Source organism: Rhamphochromis sp. 'chilingali' (assembly GCF_963969265.1).
Source record: "Rhamphochromis sp. 'chilingali' genome assembly, chromosome: 12".
NCBI classification, from domain to species: domain Eukaryota; kingdom Metazoa; phylum Chordata; class Actinopteri; order Cichliformes; family Cichlidae; genus Rhamphochromis; species Rhamphochromis sp. 'chilingali'.
The window spans coordinates 20,995,361-21,013,575 of NC_137939.1; the positions used below are offsets into that span (position 1 = coordinate 20,995,361).

At 43.0% G+C, this 18,215-nt stretch overlaps 1 protein-coding gene across 1 annotated transcript in view; it reads right to left on the reverse strand.

Moving 5' to 3' along the window:
* camta1a (calmodulin binding transcription activator 1a) overlaps positions 1-18,215 on the reverse strand; it is a 282,179-nt gene that overhangs the window by 57,988 nt on the left and 205,976 nt on the right. Inside the window, exon 6 of the mRNA XM_080897902.1 lies at positions 3,712-3,783. Coding sequence (XP_080754028.1) covers positions 3,712-3,783 — 72 coding nt within the window. The remainder of the gene's footprint in view (positions 1-3,711; positions 3,784-18,215) is intronic.

Here is an 18,215-nt window from a genome sequence, read left to right on the forward strand (position 1 = left end):
ACTCACTGGTGACCTTTCCCTGTTGCCGCTCTGGGAGCTCCAGTCTCCTTGCTGCTCTGCTGTTGACAGACTACTGCCTGCAAATCTCATGTGGACACAGCAAATGGTACACAGGGAGTCAGGGACAGAGAGTTCAGAGACTAGAGGAAGGTGGAAAAAGAGAGAAAGAGAATACGAAAGAGACTGTAACCAGGCTGACTGTCAGTTGTCTGAATGAAAGTGGCAAGAAAAGACAGAGGTGCTGAAGGTCTATCTGCATCTGCAGAGATATGGCCTGAAGTGTAATCCTTTACCTCTGGTATCACTGTATCACTGTGACTGTGGTTTCTTGTCAGCCCAGATGGTCTGCAATAAACTGCCTGAAAAGAGATGTAAATCTGGGGTTCCAGAAATGCTTAGTGCCAAAGAAAATGCACGTTTGTAAATAAATGCTTTTTATCCGGCAGCAGAAGGTGCTTATTCCTTTGAACAAGTGGATGTGTTAGCTGCACACACACAGCTCGAGCCGTGGGTGTAACAAGAACTGCTGAGCAGTGTAAGAGATGGGGGCCAAGGATTCACTAACCAGTTGTTCTTAACTGATGCTCTACAGTTAAAGGAAAGAAAGGCAGAGTCAGTGAACTTCTCAAAATTTCATGAGTGATTATGTGCGTCTATCTTGTAGCTGGCAGAAAGCGAGGTTTAAAATGAAGGTTGCAGTTTTGAAAAGCGAGTGACCCAGTTTGACCTCAGCTCTGTGTTATTCACTTTCAGTTCGGTGTGTACATGTTTCTGAAAGTCTGCATGTGTCCTTGTGTTGTGTATGTGTCAAGCGCAACTTTCCCCTGACTTTCCCTGGAAATGTGGCTATTTTTCATCCTCGAGTCATGCTCCTCTAGCTCTGAAATTGACTTCGGCTAGAGAGGATAGAAAAAAGAGCATGTTCACATTCTAGGCCTGTCTGAAAACAATGCCATTATACCCATATGTAAGTTAAGGGTGTTGTCATCACTGAAAAATTCTTCCTCTCTAAACTGGCCCCACAGAGATTCCTTACTACTGCATTGCCATGTCGGTGATGGAAGATGAAATCCACAGTTCTCCTTCGGTGCTAATATTCATTCTGAAATTCAGCTGAACAAAATCTGAAGATTCAGCAGTCTGAATTAGTCAAATCAAGTGGTGTCTTCCAAAGTTATACAGTCTTCAGTATGAAATCCCCTCTTACTATCCCTCCACTACACAAGGGAAACAGTAGAACCACACAAAGGTGATTTAAGACCAAAAACAATGTAGGTTTGGATGATTTGATTCTGTTGTTTTGATATTAAAGTATTTTTGCATAGAACAAGGACTGTGGGTTTTGTCCCCAATCACTTAAACTAAAATGGCCAAAGGGGGATCTCAGCCATTACACAAATGAAAAAAGCATACCAACAGCCAGTAACTACTCGCATATGCATATGGAAATATAATAAATTCATAAGTGACCGTTGGCGTCTATCCCAGCAGAGTGTGGGCGAGAGGTGGGGTCCATCATGAGGCCATCCCCTAAATATGCTAATATTATTTCATTGTGTAGCTCATCACATGCAGAATAGCCACTCTAAATGTCAAATTCTGCTGAGTACACAGGAGCAAGTCATTAGTATGAGTATTGTAAAACATACTGTATTTATAGTGCTTGAGCACAACAGAGTTACAACAATTTGTGAACACTGTTGGGGCTGCCGTGGAAGTGGAAGAGGAATAAGGATGTGTGAGAGTGTAGCCAAGACAAGAAAACACAATATAGGAAGGTGAAATACACATACACACAGCACTTCTTCTGAGCCACTGCAAGGCACCGCATTTGGTGGGAGGTGAATGAGATGGGCATGACAGGACGTCTACTCTTCCCATAATTATTTTACTTTTTTATTAGTTTTTGGGTATCGATAATCTATAGCAGCGCTGCATGTTTACTGCACCGGTCTGTCTTGTGTGGCTGTTGTGGGAAAAGAAAACTGTTTTTCTTCACATTATATGCAAATGTAAGTGCTCTCTTGGTTCACAAAGTAGAATGTAAAACCTAATAGACTGGTGCAGTAGGCTTTCAATGTCAGTGACATTATAAGATGAGCAAAAAAATTCCAGTCATTCTAATGAGATAGCTAAACATTTTGACCACGCTGTTTTTGCACAATTGAAAAAAAGAAGCTCTCGTTTTGCTGGCAACGACTTATTCATTGACACAATAACTTCATCTTGACGCTTTGAGTTAAACATCTTGGGTGAGTTACAGCTTTTTGTGAAATAACTACAGTGGTTTGCTGCATTTTTGAGCTGTTTTTGATGTTCAGTGTGCAGAACTTTAATCAATGTTTCACGAAATGTAGCAAAACATTTGAAAAAAAGCTGTAAGAGAAAATATTTGAAGATTTCTTGAAGATTTCCTTAAGAGGTGCTGCTCATACCACCGTGCAATGGATGAGGTAGTAGAGGCCAGAGCAGTTCAATAAAGTTGCTTAATGTTCATTTTGTCTCGTGAGGGACAGTGCAGGGTAAAATAAACTGTTATCGTGAGAGAACAGAGAGGGTTATTGTGTGCGATATGAAAGACTTCCAGTATGTGGTTGTCACCGCAAGTAATCCGATGAACACCAGATTATTTAGGCTGAAGTCAACCAAAGTGGGTTTGCTTGCTCAAATCCCAATAGGAAGGTGGAGTCATGTTTTTATCTTCTAGAGTAATTATTTCCATCTGTCACACACACTGCCAACATAAAGCAATAGAAAAACAAACAGTTTTTGTGTGAACGCTTTTATTTACTGTGGGAACGCTCAAATTATTTTAAGCGTTCCCAGAGTATTTAAGCAATTTGTCAGCCTAGTTTTTCCTCTTTTGTCTTTTGCCCCCACTGGTCTGCTCTCCTGTTTTACTATCAATCATTTTATGTGGGAGGGGAGGGATGGTTGTAAGGTTTGTGGGAGGAAGGGATATTGGCTCGATGGCACGTGATGATGTTTTCTCAGTCTAGTCAGTACACACATTTAATTTTAAACTGAGGCACATTAGCCAAAGTATATTTATCCCACAGATGTTTTTTTCTTCTTGTACACAGAGATGGATTGATCGATAGACAGACAGACAAACAGACACAGTCTCCACAACCTCCTTTCCTCTGTGTGTATGCTTTATGCTCCCTTAAAACAGTGTGTGTGTGTGTGTTGGTGTGTGAATGGCTGTATCAGACACCTTCCAACAATAATAGCTGCCATGCTAAACGAGAATGATGAGACGTATTGGGTAGGTGATCAAAGGACTACTATTTACAACCACTCTCAGCCTGCAGACTTGACGACCCACAATAAGCACACTATACTGTACAGGGAACCTCTTCCATCATGCTTTTACTGCCCATCACTGCAGCTGTTAGACAGGGGAGATGGCAAAGCTTTTAGCTGACTGAGATACCGGCCGTGCTGGACGGCGTGTATGGGCAATGCCATCAGAAAACTGAATGACTGGGAAAGATAAGGAAAATGGAAGCTGGGAAGAGAAAAGAGAAGGCCGAGAGGGGGTAGTGGAGGGATAGGTTGATGTGTCCCTGCTGGCTGTCACGAGAAAATGCTCCGGTTAAATAGAAAGTGATATCACGCAACTCATTCAAGTTCTTGTGAATTGGCAGTTAGAGTCTTCAGTAAACTGAAGCGTGGTGAACTGTAAAAGAGGCAAAGGGGAGTTCTTACCTGGAGAAGCCAGTAGCACCTACGGTGGAAGGTGGGGATGATGGAGGAGTGGACGTAGCAGCCATATAGACACTGGACAGAAGTGAGATAGCAGAGAAAGACAGAAAAGGGAGACAAAAAGAGCACATTACACAACAGTAAAGTCCAGGAAATAGACCGACATCTCAGCTAACCATGGCAGCTGTGACCTTTGAAACCCTGACCTCTTCTCTCCGTATGATAACTCCCACAAGGACCTGCTGGCAGATGGCCAAGCTATTGTTCTTGAAAACAAAGACAGTGAGCTGATGGGAGAAACTGGATGGGTTAACCAGCATTTCATCACTGTCCCTACATAACCATATGACTTCTCCCCCGGTTCCCTCTCCCTCTTTTCCACTTATATCCTGTCCTCCTTGGAAAGTACCTTTGACAGAATGATTCAGGTGTTTCTTACTTCAACCCCCCCATCACCCCGTGGGGCAACCCTGCACATAACTAAAGCACAGTGTTATTAATATCCTTATCGTAAACAGATAATACTGTGCCTGGGGGCTCGTTACAGTGAAAAGAGCTAGGCGGGGCTGATAACGCATCCTGATATCTGGCGGAGGGGCCAGGAGACATTTTTCACCAGCCGGCAGCAGAGGCAAACGCAACGAAGCACCACGCACTGAGGAACAGCAGCAAGGCAGCACTTAACCTCCTTCCATCCCCACTCCTTCCCAATCCTTCTCTGGGAGACTCATGGCCGTGGCTCCCAGGTGACCTAAAGGGATGGCAGGGCTTTTGCTTGTTTACAGCAGCAACAAAAAAGTCTACAAAACTCCTTCCTTCCATAACCCTCACCAGCTAGGACACAGGCTGTGATTTTGTGTGATACAATATTTAGAAAAGGCAAGGGTAAAATGGATTGTTCTTTAGACATGAAGCCTGGTTCCCAGAGGAATAAGGCAGAGGAGAAGGCTGAGAGGGCTGAGCTTCATCCAAGTCCTCTTTGGTATAAATGTCTGATGAGAAATTAGGAGAGCTACCAGCTGTGGTGATACATACACTGTTAGTCAAAGTGCACATGCACATATGCACATGTTCACAGGAAGGTACAGCATCATCATTCAACACTTGTTGAGTAAGTAAAGGGAGGTTTCCTGGGGAGCTGTGAATGGGCAGAAAGAGGACTACATTATTTAATGATAAATAGGCACCTTGAAGTGTGCTATGTGTTTGTCTTCTTTAACCTGGTTAACTATGCATGGCCTACAGAAGAAGTTTGCCTGTATATATAGAAAGTAGCTTGCCAACATCAAACTGCCTTGTTAATTACAGCTAGCACTGTACAGCAACACAGACTGGGCAAATGGATAAAAAAAGGCACATTACACAGTTAAAACACAAATACATCACACACAAGTACAAACTCATGTGTGAGGCTGCGTATATCCAGAATGTTCACCCATAGGAGTCTTATGACCAATTAACAAGAGTCAAATTAGCCTTGACTGTTTCACCAGGTGTTCCATTCACATCTTTTGTGAACTCATTTCAATACCACTGAACTCTGCATGTGAGAGTTTGAGAGGGTGAATGCATGCAGACTGCCTCCTGTTCTTATTTTTTGCTGTACTCTCATCCATTACAGCTGTCTGAAAAAGGATGTATGCCTCCTCCCACTCCCATAGCTCTGCCATCCATTACTTTACGCTGGCAATGGGCAGACACTTCCTCCCACACCCACAGTGAACTGAACATCACATTACTACAGTCGACTACAACAGCTATCGTCTCGCACATTTCTCCTGTGCAGTTTCGTGAGCATTTATGTCACAAACTCTACTTTGGACCCTTTTCAAGAGATTAGTGATGCAACAAAGGACACTGGTCTATATGGCATTAAACTGTTTATGCATTTCACTACAGTCATGTGTTGAAAGTTCTGTGAAAGGTGCTTACAAACAGAAATGCCAAATTTCTGTCTGTGTAACGCTTGACTTTAAATTTCAGTGCCAGCACTGATATGACTTTGCACTTTCACAGCACACAGAAAATTGCAAACTTCTGGATGTCGCTCAAAAAACCCCAAAACTTGCTGTCTTGTTCATTCTGATTACAGAGCGTTTATTAATATATCATGGTTAATACTGCTATAGCCTAAAGCGCTTGGCCCACTGAGAGTGTGGTGTGGCAGTGTACAGTTGGATGGTATAACGGTATGGCATGCTCCTCTGGATTGACAGGTGGGCCGGTGCAACAGGCCTCTGTGACTAGGGCGACTGGGGAGTGAATAAATTAGCCCCCAGGCTGCTTTCCTTTCCCTCTGTTTACTCCATTTCTCAACCACACAAAGCAGCGTGCCAGACAAACAAGCAGCTTAAAGCATAACACAACTGTTGCACCTGTCATTGCCGATATACACAAGGCATCAAACACATTTTCCCACACACACACATCCATAAGCCTGCGAACCCTTACTCTACTGTAACATAAACACCAATTCACTCTTACAAACACACACATTTGCACACACACACAAACTCACAAAATTAGACATTGAGTTCTCAAGCACAAAACGACACCCACTCAGAATCATACATTTTCACACACCACAGGCTTTGACACTCATGCACACAGCTTTATGCATACTTACAGAAGAAATCACAACAGACCCCGATACAAAGGCATACCAAGAAAATGTTGAGAGCACGAGCACGCCCATACACACAAAGCTCATCATACTTGAGCGCTTATCAGTAATTCAAGACGCCTATCAGTTACTGGTGTTTCTGCTGCTTTCTGCATGCTGAGTGTCTGGGTGACAAAGTGATGGCAGCAGAACCATTATTTGCTGTCTTTGAGCTGTGACAGATGACAGCACATCGCAGGGCAAGCAATTAAACCATAATTATAGACACATACACACATGTCCTCGCATAAAAAGTAAAGTTTCCCAATGTGTAATTTTGAAGAGCGTTTGCACACTGATACAAAAACATCGAACCCCCCCCCCCACATAATTGCATACGTGCTCACAAACACGGCCACGCAAATGTGGATCTATTATTAGTGTGGCGTCGTGTGCGAATATGAGGCACAGCGGAAGAATGACACAGAGCAGTTTATAGAAGAATTCACAAGTAGTGTGTCCATAATGTATTCATGTGCTGTCACTGCGGACAGCAAGAAAAAAGAGTTACAGCAACGTGTGTCCTCCAAAGTCAGACACTGATGCAGCAAATTCATTTGGTGTTGTCACTCAAGCAAGCGGCCAAGGCAATGAAATGCTGGCATGACCCAATGAGAGGGTATTATAGGACTGAACCCCTCCCCAAACACCCGTCGACCCCCTCGCCCCCTAAAACCCCTCCCAATTGGGGTGTCATCTGAAGTAGGGCAGGACCGCAGTTCACACGGGGCAATCAGGCCAGACAGTTTGTCTTAAATAAAGCCTTCAGATATAAAAGCAGAGCCACCACTGGCTACCTGTCTTGCCTCTGGAGGCCACCACTGCCCCTGGCCTGCCTGTTGCCCTGGCGACACCTCACTTACATTCATCCATCATGTCTGACAGGTGTCAAGCGCAGCAAGAGAGGAGCTAGTAAAATGCAAAGTCTGTGAAGGCAATACGGCAAGCAGACATGCAGCTATAAAGAGACTGAGAGAGAGGGGAAACTCTCTCATTAGACCATAATGATGTGTGAAGACAGTCCTAATCAGAGCGTGGCACCTTATTTATGTTGGCAATTTGCTGTTTTCCTGCCGTGATGCAAACGTGTTACTGTCAGAAGCTGCCACACATTTGTCTTTCTGTGGGATTGTTAGTCCCACTGTGAAGAGCGCACATGCATACACATTCACTTAGTGGCACACAGGAATGTGCACGTACATGGATAACTTGCCTGGCATTTTCGTAAAATAATACCCTGTTGTTTATGATTTCTTCCCTCCATCCAGCTCCCTTTTATCACGTCAGGCCAACTCTTTCAAGTAGAATTGTTCTATCTTTTTATGTAAGACTCATGTATCCTCTAATATTTCCTTCTCACCATTTGTTCGCACATACTCTATCATTGCTCCGGATGAGCATAACCTACTGTTGGATTTTGTGTAATTTTTTTTAGGCCTGGCTGTATTGAATGACTTGCTTTGCACTATTAAACAGTTGTTGACATGGATATCCACCTAGTGAAGCCACTTCTGGCTCACTGCTTCATTAGCGGGAATGTATCATTTTGTGTGTGTGTACTTCTGTTTGTGTGCATGTTTGCATATGTCTGTTCATATGGATGCCTGGGGCAGGTGATTCAGCCTGGGGCACAACAGCATAAATAGAGCTCACACTGCAGCCAATCAGGCAGTACTATACAACCCCATCCATGGAGGGAACACAAAATCCATACTCAATAGAGATTCATGGACCATGCAAAATTCAAACTACCCTGGCCATTGACAGCAATCATGATGACTATTGATCAACCAACGATTTCTGGCTCTATACAGATGTGATTAGATGACTTAGGGCTGAAAAGTGCCACTTCCAGTTTGGAGGATGAGCTCATTTTCGACTGATACCGTAATGCTCTGCATTTCACCTGCTTTCTTTACAGTCAGCCTCCCCGCTCTGCTCTCTCCCAATCGTTCAGTGGGAATCAAATTATCTATAGTGTCTGGTAAGGTGGCACTATGCCCAGAATGCCCATAATACACAGTAGATGCCTGTAAAGAAATGAGAGAGGGAAAATGCAGAGCTCTGGTATGGCACTGGCACTATGGCAGTGGTTTTTTATCCCTGCTATGTTTTCTTTATTAGGTTTTTCTTCTTTATACACCTTTAAATAAGCCACAACTTGTAAAGATGTAACGGTATAATTCTTCAGTGCATCTGAAGACCTTAGCAACGGCTGATGAGACATTATACATAATAAATCAAAAGAGGCTTAGATTTATCTCTCCAGTCTTCTCCACTAGACCAGCTGCTGCTTCTAAATCAGTCAAAACTGAGCGAGCTACAAAATGAATTGGCAGACTGCGCCTGAGCTGAGGAGAAAAATGGAAAACAAACCTAAATTCCTCAACAAAGCAAAACAAATGATGCTCTGGAAAAATGTTATGGAAATGACTGTCTCTAAAAATAGCATACTCATTGTAAAATAAACACAAACAGTTGATAAACAGGCCCCGAAGAGGAGAATTAATTAGCCACGCTGGACGTGTAAACACAGCTATACATCAAGTTCAAGAGAAAAACAATAACAGGACTGAGGCAGTTAGAGAGAAACCCCTGACCACTTGCAACACTGAATACCTTTACTCTGTCTAGCTTCATTCCTGAGGCTGAGGAAAACTAGAAATTCAAGACCAAACCGAGGAAAGACATTTTCCGGAGAAAAACCTTGGCAGTGAAGTTGGAATACAAGAATTACATATCGAGTTGGGGGAGAAATAATAGTAGGATCAGAGACGGGAAGAAGAATACAGAGGTAAAAAGACAGACGAGAGGATATAGGATTTATAGATACGTTTCCGCACATGCGAGAGGAAGCTCACGCTCATGCCCATGCACGTCTGTCTCCCTGACTGAAGACACTGTGTCTGTTGATGCTAATGCTAGCCAGCTGGGCTCACAGCCAAAGGTATTAAGTGGAATCGAATTCCACCAAACTAGCTTTAATCAGCAGGTTTTTAAGGTTAGAATTACTTTCCCTCTCCTCCAGCCTGCTGGCCAAGGTTAAAGCAGAGACAGGCAGGGGCTGGGCTCAGCTAATGGGATGGAGGGGTGGCATGGGCCCTACGGCATGCCACCACATTCCAACACACAAAGACACAAGTATATCAAGTTACACCTGCACTGCCCGTACAGGAGGCAAAATACAGTTTTTCCCAGTTGCGTTCTACGTACAGTTATAAAGAAAATGCAGCTTGTGTTAGTGGAACACATTCAGACCAGCCTTAAAAATGCAGCCAAAGGAAATATTTCTTATAGAATCATCAAGGGAAATTCTTTATAACAGAGGTAGCTAAGTAAATAAAATCTACAGTAAAAGACTCACATTCATGCTTGTGTTTAAATAGGTAGTTGTTGGTTTTGCCTTTTAGATGGTAAGTGCCTTGACATATCAATATAAAGAGAAAGGGGGATGTAGTAAATGCCCATGACTTAACTCTTTAGGTCTGCACTTACTGTGGCATTTCAGTTGACACGGTCATGCTGCAGATGGAGGAACATACATATAAACACATCAAATAAACAAACCCTGATCAGTTTTGTTACTGTAGCTATATATTTTCTGATTGCAGCACTGGATAAAGGCCAATTTACTTAAAGTAAGCCAAACAGAAATGCTGAAAACCTTTTCACAAAAAGAGGTGAAATGACTGGACAAGTGGATATACTGGGCAGTTTTTGTTTTTTTTTTACATTTCACAAAGAGCCAACTGACGTCTTGCCTTGACCTCAGCCTACGACAGCAGTCAAGTCATTGATGGCTGTCAACAAAAGAAAGCTCTATAAACCTTGCAGCTCTTCTGTCAGATTCTCAAAAGTCAAACTGTGTTTCTATAGTAGCCACAATATAAGAAGAAGCCTACATATGCAAGGGTAACAAACTTTCTCTGTCCACTTTTCTCTCCACGGTTTTTTTTTCATATCTTTTCGCTCCCTTAGGCTGACTTTTCTCCAGAAAGAGGCCTTACTTTGGAGATCTATTACATATTAAATTATAACTGTACCTCAAGTAATGTCTTTCTTTTTGAAGTGCTAATGGTCTGTCCTCAAAATCTCTGTTTGAACCCAGAACATCTTAACAAAGCAAAATAGCTTTAGTTAGAAGTCTGCGTGAGGTTAGCAAATTATACAAACGTGGGGGATGGCAGGTTACAAATGGATACTAAGTATATGTGTAAAAGGTGAAAAGGTAAATGGAAACTGGTCATTATCTCAAGACACCACTTTCTTATCACTCTAACCTTTGAGCTGACCTCGAGATTGCCGGTGTTGAATAGAAATGAAAAAACGTCACAAAGCAAAAAGACTAATGAGGAACTGTTTGCATTACATGCCTGGCCCTTTCAATGATGACAGACACTTCATTCCATTAAAACTGGAGTAATGCATACAGCAGCCAGGTTATCAAGCCACAGCTTAAAGACACGAGGTTGGAGGTCACGTTTTAGCTGTCATTTTTAGTGGGTAGGAAACAGCTGAGTCTAAGAAGGCTTTCCCGTACCCTGTCTCTCAATTGCGCTTAGTCAAACACAAATGCATGTGCTGGAGACTGGCCAAAGAGATATTAAGCCAGAACATGAATATATATTCACATATACTTTGAGGGAAAAGCTGAAGAAGATTACAGGTAAAGATTTAGCTGCAGCAAGCATACAAGCAAAACAGATCTCAAATTCAACAATGTCCTTAAAAACTGACATGTCCTTATTTAAATAACAAATTAATGGCAGAATCACAGTATGAGACTGATGCCTCTTATTAAGCATAGATGGCATTGTTTGAATCTCTGTGACCGTCTATTAACCTTCGCTTATGTTAGCTGAGGTAAGGATAAAAGTACCACAGCATAGAAAAGGGGACTGTGTCCTCTGCATTAATAAGAGCAAACATCCAACCCACTGTTTGCCCCTAAATGCACACACAATGGAGACCTGCTGAAGATGACATCACAGACCTCTGATTCCCTGCTGTGGGTTATGCCAGCCAGACATGCTGCCTGATTGTAAGAGAGAGCCCAGATTTGTAATGCTGCACACTTCTGTTAGGGCTGATTAGCAGAGGCTCACGCCTTCTCCCCCTGCTGTGATCTATAGGCACTCAAAATTTCTAATATCTCCGGTGTGAGCAAGGAAGAGCTGAGACAGACTGTAAATCACGAGTCCTACTGACTGAAGGAGAAAAAAGGGGATAGATGAATGGAGAGAAAGACAGAGAGCGTGAGTGACAGAGAAAAATATTCAGCGTGTATGAAAACATGAAGGGGGTAGAGAGGAATGGAGAAAATTATTAAGGGAATGAGGTGAGAGGAGAGGGACTAGTGCACATGTAGGGGAGAGAGGAGCACAGATCAAGGAGGCATGAGAGAGTTAGGGAGGAGAGAAGAAAGGAGAGAAGAGGAGATATGATTACCAAGGAAACAGCAAGAAAAAATCTTTTTGCCGGGGAGAAAGAGACAGAGTGTGTGGAGTAGACAAAGAGGAGAAAGAGCATGGGGGGAAGAAAGGGAGTGGGAGGACAGAGAGAGACACCGAGAGAGAGACAGAGAGAGGAGAGGATAGAATGAATGCTAACAGGGAGCCCAAACCCAGTACTGAGGCTTTATCCTTCACAGGCGGAGGAGCAACAATCGCAAACACATTTTCTCTCGCCCTGGCCCTAAGAGAGATAAAAAAGCAATTTGTATTCTATTCCTATTCAGCGTCGCTTGGCCTGTTTCTCTGCCTGCATATTTGTAAACACAGCTTTGTCAGAGCAGCTTAATCTTCCCAACACAAACACAGACTACAGGAAGGAGGGGCGAGAAAGGGTGAGTAGGGATGGGGGGGGGGGGGGGGGGGGGGGGGGGGGGTGTCGGGTCGGGTAAATTACGAGAAGGAAGGAAAGTTGGGGGGTAAGAGGGTGAGGATGGAAGGAGAGGTTTGTGGAGCAGCACAGGGTCGCAGGAGGGCATCGAGAATCAGAACTCGTTTCTGTCTCTGATGCCACAGGATGTCCTCGTGTCAAACTCTGGAAGTCCCACTGTGTCACATACAAACACACACATATATGTACACACACCGCTGGCTGAACTGCTCACCCCTTGTCATCATCTCTACTGGCCTAAAGTCCAGCAGGCTGGACAAATGACAGAGGCAAAAGAACAAGCAAATCAGTCGACATCAAACGACGCTGGTGTAACAGATGGAACGGACGGGCCCGTGTGCTTCCTTAACTGTCACCAGACTCCTATTTAGTGCTTAAGCTGCACATTTTGCCTGACATGGAGCATACAGGCATGCACCTCCAGCTTTCAGGGAGACAAAAGGTTCTGCAAGGGCCAAGCCACAGCTGTTTCTCACGTGGAAAGAGGAACATGCCAATGCAACCAATTATATATTAAAGCGCAGAGACTGAGATGGGGTTAGCTAGAGGGAGGAAGTGAGGGGACTTGGAAGTGGCGATCGTCTGTGTGCACACTGGTTTACGGAGGCGTGAAATTAGGCAGAGTGACACCTGCCAATATGCACTGCATTAAAGCGCACTAGGCTCACCAGGGTTTTTTGTTGTTTTTTTTGGCCTTCCATATCACTCAGTAGGTCTCTTTCATTCTCCCTCATTTTGTTCCACCATACTTTGACAAGTTTTTATTATGGCCCACAGTGCCCAATTAAAGATTGATAGCTGCCCCCTCCATTCCCTACACTCTGGGTAAGATGGTGGTCTACTTCAGAGCATAGAAACCACCTTCATCAGCTTCTGTGTGCTTCTTTTACAACTATAGTCTCTTCACCCCTCTTTAGTCCCTGCAGAAGGCAGCACACCTAATTTGGACAGCCAGACTCAACAGCAGGATTAAAAGGATCGAGAACAAAGACAGTAATGACATCGATCATTGAGGTGCTATAAAACCAGCAGCAATCTTGTTCTGACTGTATAGGCTGCCTCCTATGTTATATCCGCTGCGTTAGATCCCCTGGAATTGTAATAATAAACCAACAAACTGAATTTAAAATGATAATAATAACACTTGACATGAAGTTGTTTCTCTGCTAATGCAAATACCCTTGAGTTTGGCACTTTCAGGTTTAAATAAAGGTCAACAGCATCATACTGAAAACAAAAGTATATTATAGAGCCATCAGCTAAAAGATAACCATACTGACATTGTGAGGCACATTTAACACTGACAAAACATTCCATTTATTTTGTGTAATAGTAATCGGTGAGTAATTGATCTAATAGGCAATTTTTTTTACTTTGCCAGTGATCATAAATGTGACTGTGTGTGTGTTGGGAGAGCTCAGATTCAGAGAAATGAGGACTGCAACAACAGACAGATAGACAGGCAAAGAAAGACAGGGAGAGCTGCAGATTCACAGCAGGCAGATGGAAGGGCCTGCGAGCCCAGCCCTGTGATGAAGACAGTGGGGAATGCAATGGAAGGGGTCCATATTATGTGTGGCTGGTGAGTGGGGGAGCTGGTTGGTTAAGGGGGTGAGGTAAGGCAGACAAGAGAGAGTGCGTAAGAGAATGAGAGCGAAGGAAAAAATCAGCCAGTGAGCCAAAATGAGGGAAAGGAAAGCAAATGAAAAGTGACATTTTAATTCAGAGGGCTTCTTCTGCCTGAGTTATTATGAGATGTTTGTAAGCTGGCTTGTTCATGCATCTCCCCTGGCCTTGTGCCTGGCTCCTTCTCAGTGAGGAGACCTGTGGCGCTAACCTGTCCTTATCAGAGCTGCACAGCAGGGGACAGCACTCTGCCACCATCTCTCCTTTGATCCTCCCACTTCTAGCATGGCTCCCTGACTTCCTCCCCCTTTTCCTCCCTCCTTTATTCACTCCTCCACCATTGCTCATATGCAAAATGTCTTTCTGCGGAGCGAAGGCCCTTTGATATGGCCAAAGGCATCCGTATTCCCTCTGCTTTTAATTATCTGAAATTCTAATCTGGACATCAATGGTTAACTTTGGCTTCATGCAAACTCTTGGAAACACTCTGGACAAAACTAAAAAGTGAAGAAATCTGAAATAGTGGCAGGGCCAGAATGAGAGTCCCACTGTAACAATTATGTTGAGAAAAAAATATGACTGAGACTGAAATGATTTGACATTCTGGCTGGGTGAAGCTTAGTGTCTGAAGATAGAAGCCTGACCAGGGTATGTGATTTCAACTGTAGGAGAAGAAAGGCCATGAGGGCTGTATTGGGCTGGGGCAGCAGCTAGGGAGCAGACAGATAAAAGAGACAGACAGATAAAGGAGGCAGACAAATAGAGGAAGGGAATTATAGGTACACTCAGATGGGCTAAAACGTACCTGAAATACCAGACAGGTACAACCTGGCAGCCAAAACAGACAAGGATGGAGGAGGGGGTCTGAATGTAGCAAATTCAATCAGGTAGAGAGATGTGTGCACACATATACAAATACAAGTACAACCAGCCAGACAAGAACATGGATAGATGCATTGTATGAATACAAAAAGGGGGTGTGATGTGAAATGTAACAGTAAAACAGAAAGGGAAAAGGACCCTGAGCAAAGTCAAAGTGAAAACGAGAGAGAGAGAGAGACAGAGACAGACACGGGGATGGTGGTGGGGGTGGTGGTGGTGGTAAGTTGGAGTGCCGACAGGTCTCCAGAGGTTGTAATATATAGCAGCGTTTCAATCTCTCAACAGCAACTACAGCCCTCCTTTTTCATATCCTTCCACAGTCTGAGGACGGAGAGACACTTCTGTCCTTCTGAGCCAAATCGGCATTGAGGATGATATAATGTGGACATTTTTTGACATTATATCCTAAAATCTGGACAGTTATTTGTGGCAGGATGTGTTCTCCGTTCCCATTCTATCCTGAAATCTCAAGGTTACTAATACTAAAGGATGGATATAAAATGCCAACGTCAAACACGTTTCTATGTTTGTCTTGTACTGTTTCCCCTCTCCCTGAAAGGTTCGAGACCAATGGTTGATTTATCTGCTGCATGCACCATTAATCCTGCAACCATGCATGCCTCTGCTGAATAATTGATCTTTGTGCTACTGTAACTAAATCCGTCAAAACAATGACATCCCACCTCCTTCTCTTTAACTCTCTCCTTCCTATTGCTTGGTAGCAGAGGTGGGGATGGAAAGGGTCAGGGCTAGATGGATCCATGTTGCATCACAGTAAAGAGTGGGAGGCTGTTGTTCAACCTCCAGAGGGAGTTTCCCTCCTCTGTTATTATGTAAGTATCCAGAGAGGAAGCCCGGCCACTTGCCCAAATACACAAACAAAAAATATAGAGATGTTGTTGACAGGGTAGTTTGACAATGCCACCACCTCCACTAGAGTCCTGGCAGCCAAGTGAGTCAGGGCTGAGCGCAGCAATGACCTCCTAAGGTGATCGGCTCTCAACTCTCTGTCTAGACCTCAACAAACAGCTGCTCGGTCTGGAGCAGAAGGGAAACAATGACCCTTAATTTATGTCCACACCCTCCCTTCTTCCTCCCTCTGCCTGTCTCTTTGACTTGTTTTTGCATACTGCATTTAAAGTAATAAGTACAGTATCTCCTTGAATGCCACAGTGCTATAAATCAGAGGAAAATAGACCTGTCATCTTAGTAAACAATGCATGGGACCAGTTATCATTAAAAGCAAAAGAGTTCTAGAGGATGCCTGGCCATGCATACGGATGAGGATGGGACCAATCTACCAATCTCCTTGGCTCACCCTAAGTTTCTAGGCTGTCCTGTGAGTACACATACACATATGCACATGCTTACAGACACGCACATGAACAAATAGAAGAAGGGCAGAGGTGGGACCAAGTCATTGTTTTGCAAGTCTCAAGTAAGTCTCAAGTCTTTATCCTCAAGTCTCAAGTCAAGTCTCAAGTAATGTCAGGCAAGTCAGAGTCGAGTCTCAAGTCACTGGTGTAAAAGTCCGAGTCAAGTCACAAGTCTGAAACTTTGAATTTCAAGTCCTTTCGAGTCTTTAAAAAAAAAAAAAAAACGAAAAAATAATGTTGCAGTTATATGCTAAATGTAAATATTAGACCATGTAATTTTAAAATCTGTGTTTTTCTCAACACATGACAAAATAGTGAACTTAGAAAATATACACAAATTGTGAAATTGCACCTCTTTAAAATGCAGCTCAATTAAACCTAGCTCCAAGAATAATTTTCACCGACAGTTCTGAGATAAGCTGCATGTTATTCTTGGATGCGGTTGTAGGACCGGCTTTAAAATCGCATGACAAAAATATCATACACATTAAAAAAAAACTGTATCACCAACATAGCCTGGACAACATTTGCTAGTTAGATGAAGTCAGCTATCTCATCGTAGCATATTTATATGCATATTTATAATCATACGGTTCTTGGAGTGAGTGCACACACTCATGAAGTTTAGTAACTTCCGGTCACTGCAACAAGCCCAGGTACAGTTTACCGACAGATGGGTGCAGGACCTTGAAACGCACCGTGTCGAACGAAAGACCATCGTACGTATCATAAGTTTACCAGTCTCACAAATCGTCGTCATAAATATACATTCCTTAACCGTTTATTAATAGGACCTTTGAGCTCAATGGTAATTAATTAGTAGTGGAAATAATTTCTGGTAGCATCACAGAAATGTAGCAGTGACAATAATATTGTATGCTGTAATCGTACTGGGCAATTAGTGATACAAAAAACCTGTTTTATCCTGTGAATAAAAGCATATGTTTTTGTCAATGTACCATAATAACAGAAGCGAAACGCAATATTGTGTCAGGACAATTCACTATTTATGCACAATAAATAAAGGAGCATAGCGCGACAATTTCTGTTCAGCGCCAGACTTGCTTGTAACCTATATCACCAATTATGTTAACTACAACAGCAGACTGACCTGTGTGTAAATGCTTGGAGCAGACTAACCTGTGAGCTGGAGTGTTCTGGGACGTTATATTTGATCTTTGAATGGCTGCAATCCAGGCCATCCGTCGCATCTTTGTTACTTCGGAAACATGGCTTGAACAATTTCTCTTCAACGACGTAATCCGATAACAACCGATCTCTTTACCCGTCGGCTTCCCGTGGCTGTCATGCGACCGGCTATTGCAGTTAATAATACAACAGCTTCTTGACATTTTTGTGTTTCTTTTTATCGCTGTGTGACTGATTTTAATTGAAAGCCTGCGTGCGCTAGTACCGCTTGCCACGAGTTCCCAGAATCCTTTGCGGTTCTACCCGTGAATGACGTCACATTTTCAATCTCTATATAATATGCATGTTAAATTTTATATTTGGGGTAAAATATCAAGTCTTTTCAAGTAAACCGGTTCAAGTCCAATTCAAGTCCCAAGTCATTGGTGTAAAAGTCCAAGTCAAGTCACAAGTCTTACAACATTTTTTCAAGTCAAGTCTAAAGTCATAAAATTAATGACTCGAGTCTGACTCGAGTCCAAGTCATGTGACTCGAGTCCACACCTCTGAAGAAGGGCATACAAAAACTGCTTTAGTTTCTTATTTTGAGATGTCTAATGTCATCTTTCTCAGCGAAAGAAGGCTATTATTTCGGAACAATTTGGAAAAGGTTTCGGGACACAACAGAATATAGATTTGTGTTTACTGATTACCATATGTCAAAAAGGTTATTGAGGGAAAATAGCAAAAGGGCTGTTGCTGCACAATTTGAAAGAGAGGAGATTTTCCTTTTCAAAAACAAAAAGACTATTGTGTCTTTGTCTTAAAGTAAAACATAATGTACAGTTATGCTGCAGAATTGGATCCCAAAGGCACCGAAAGATGTTGATTTCCTCAGGCTTCCCAAATAACAGTTTGATTATGATATTTAC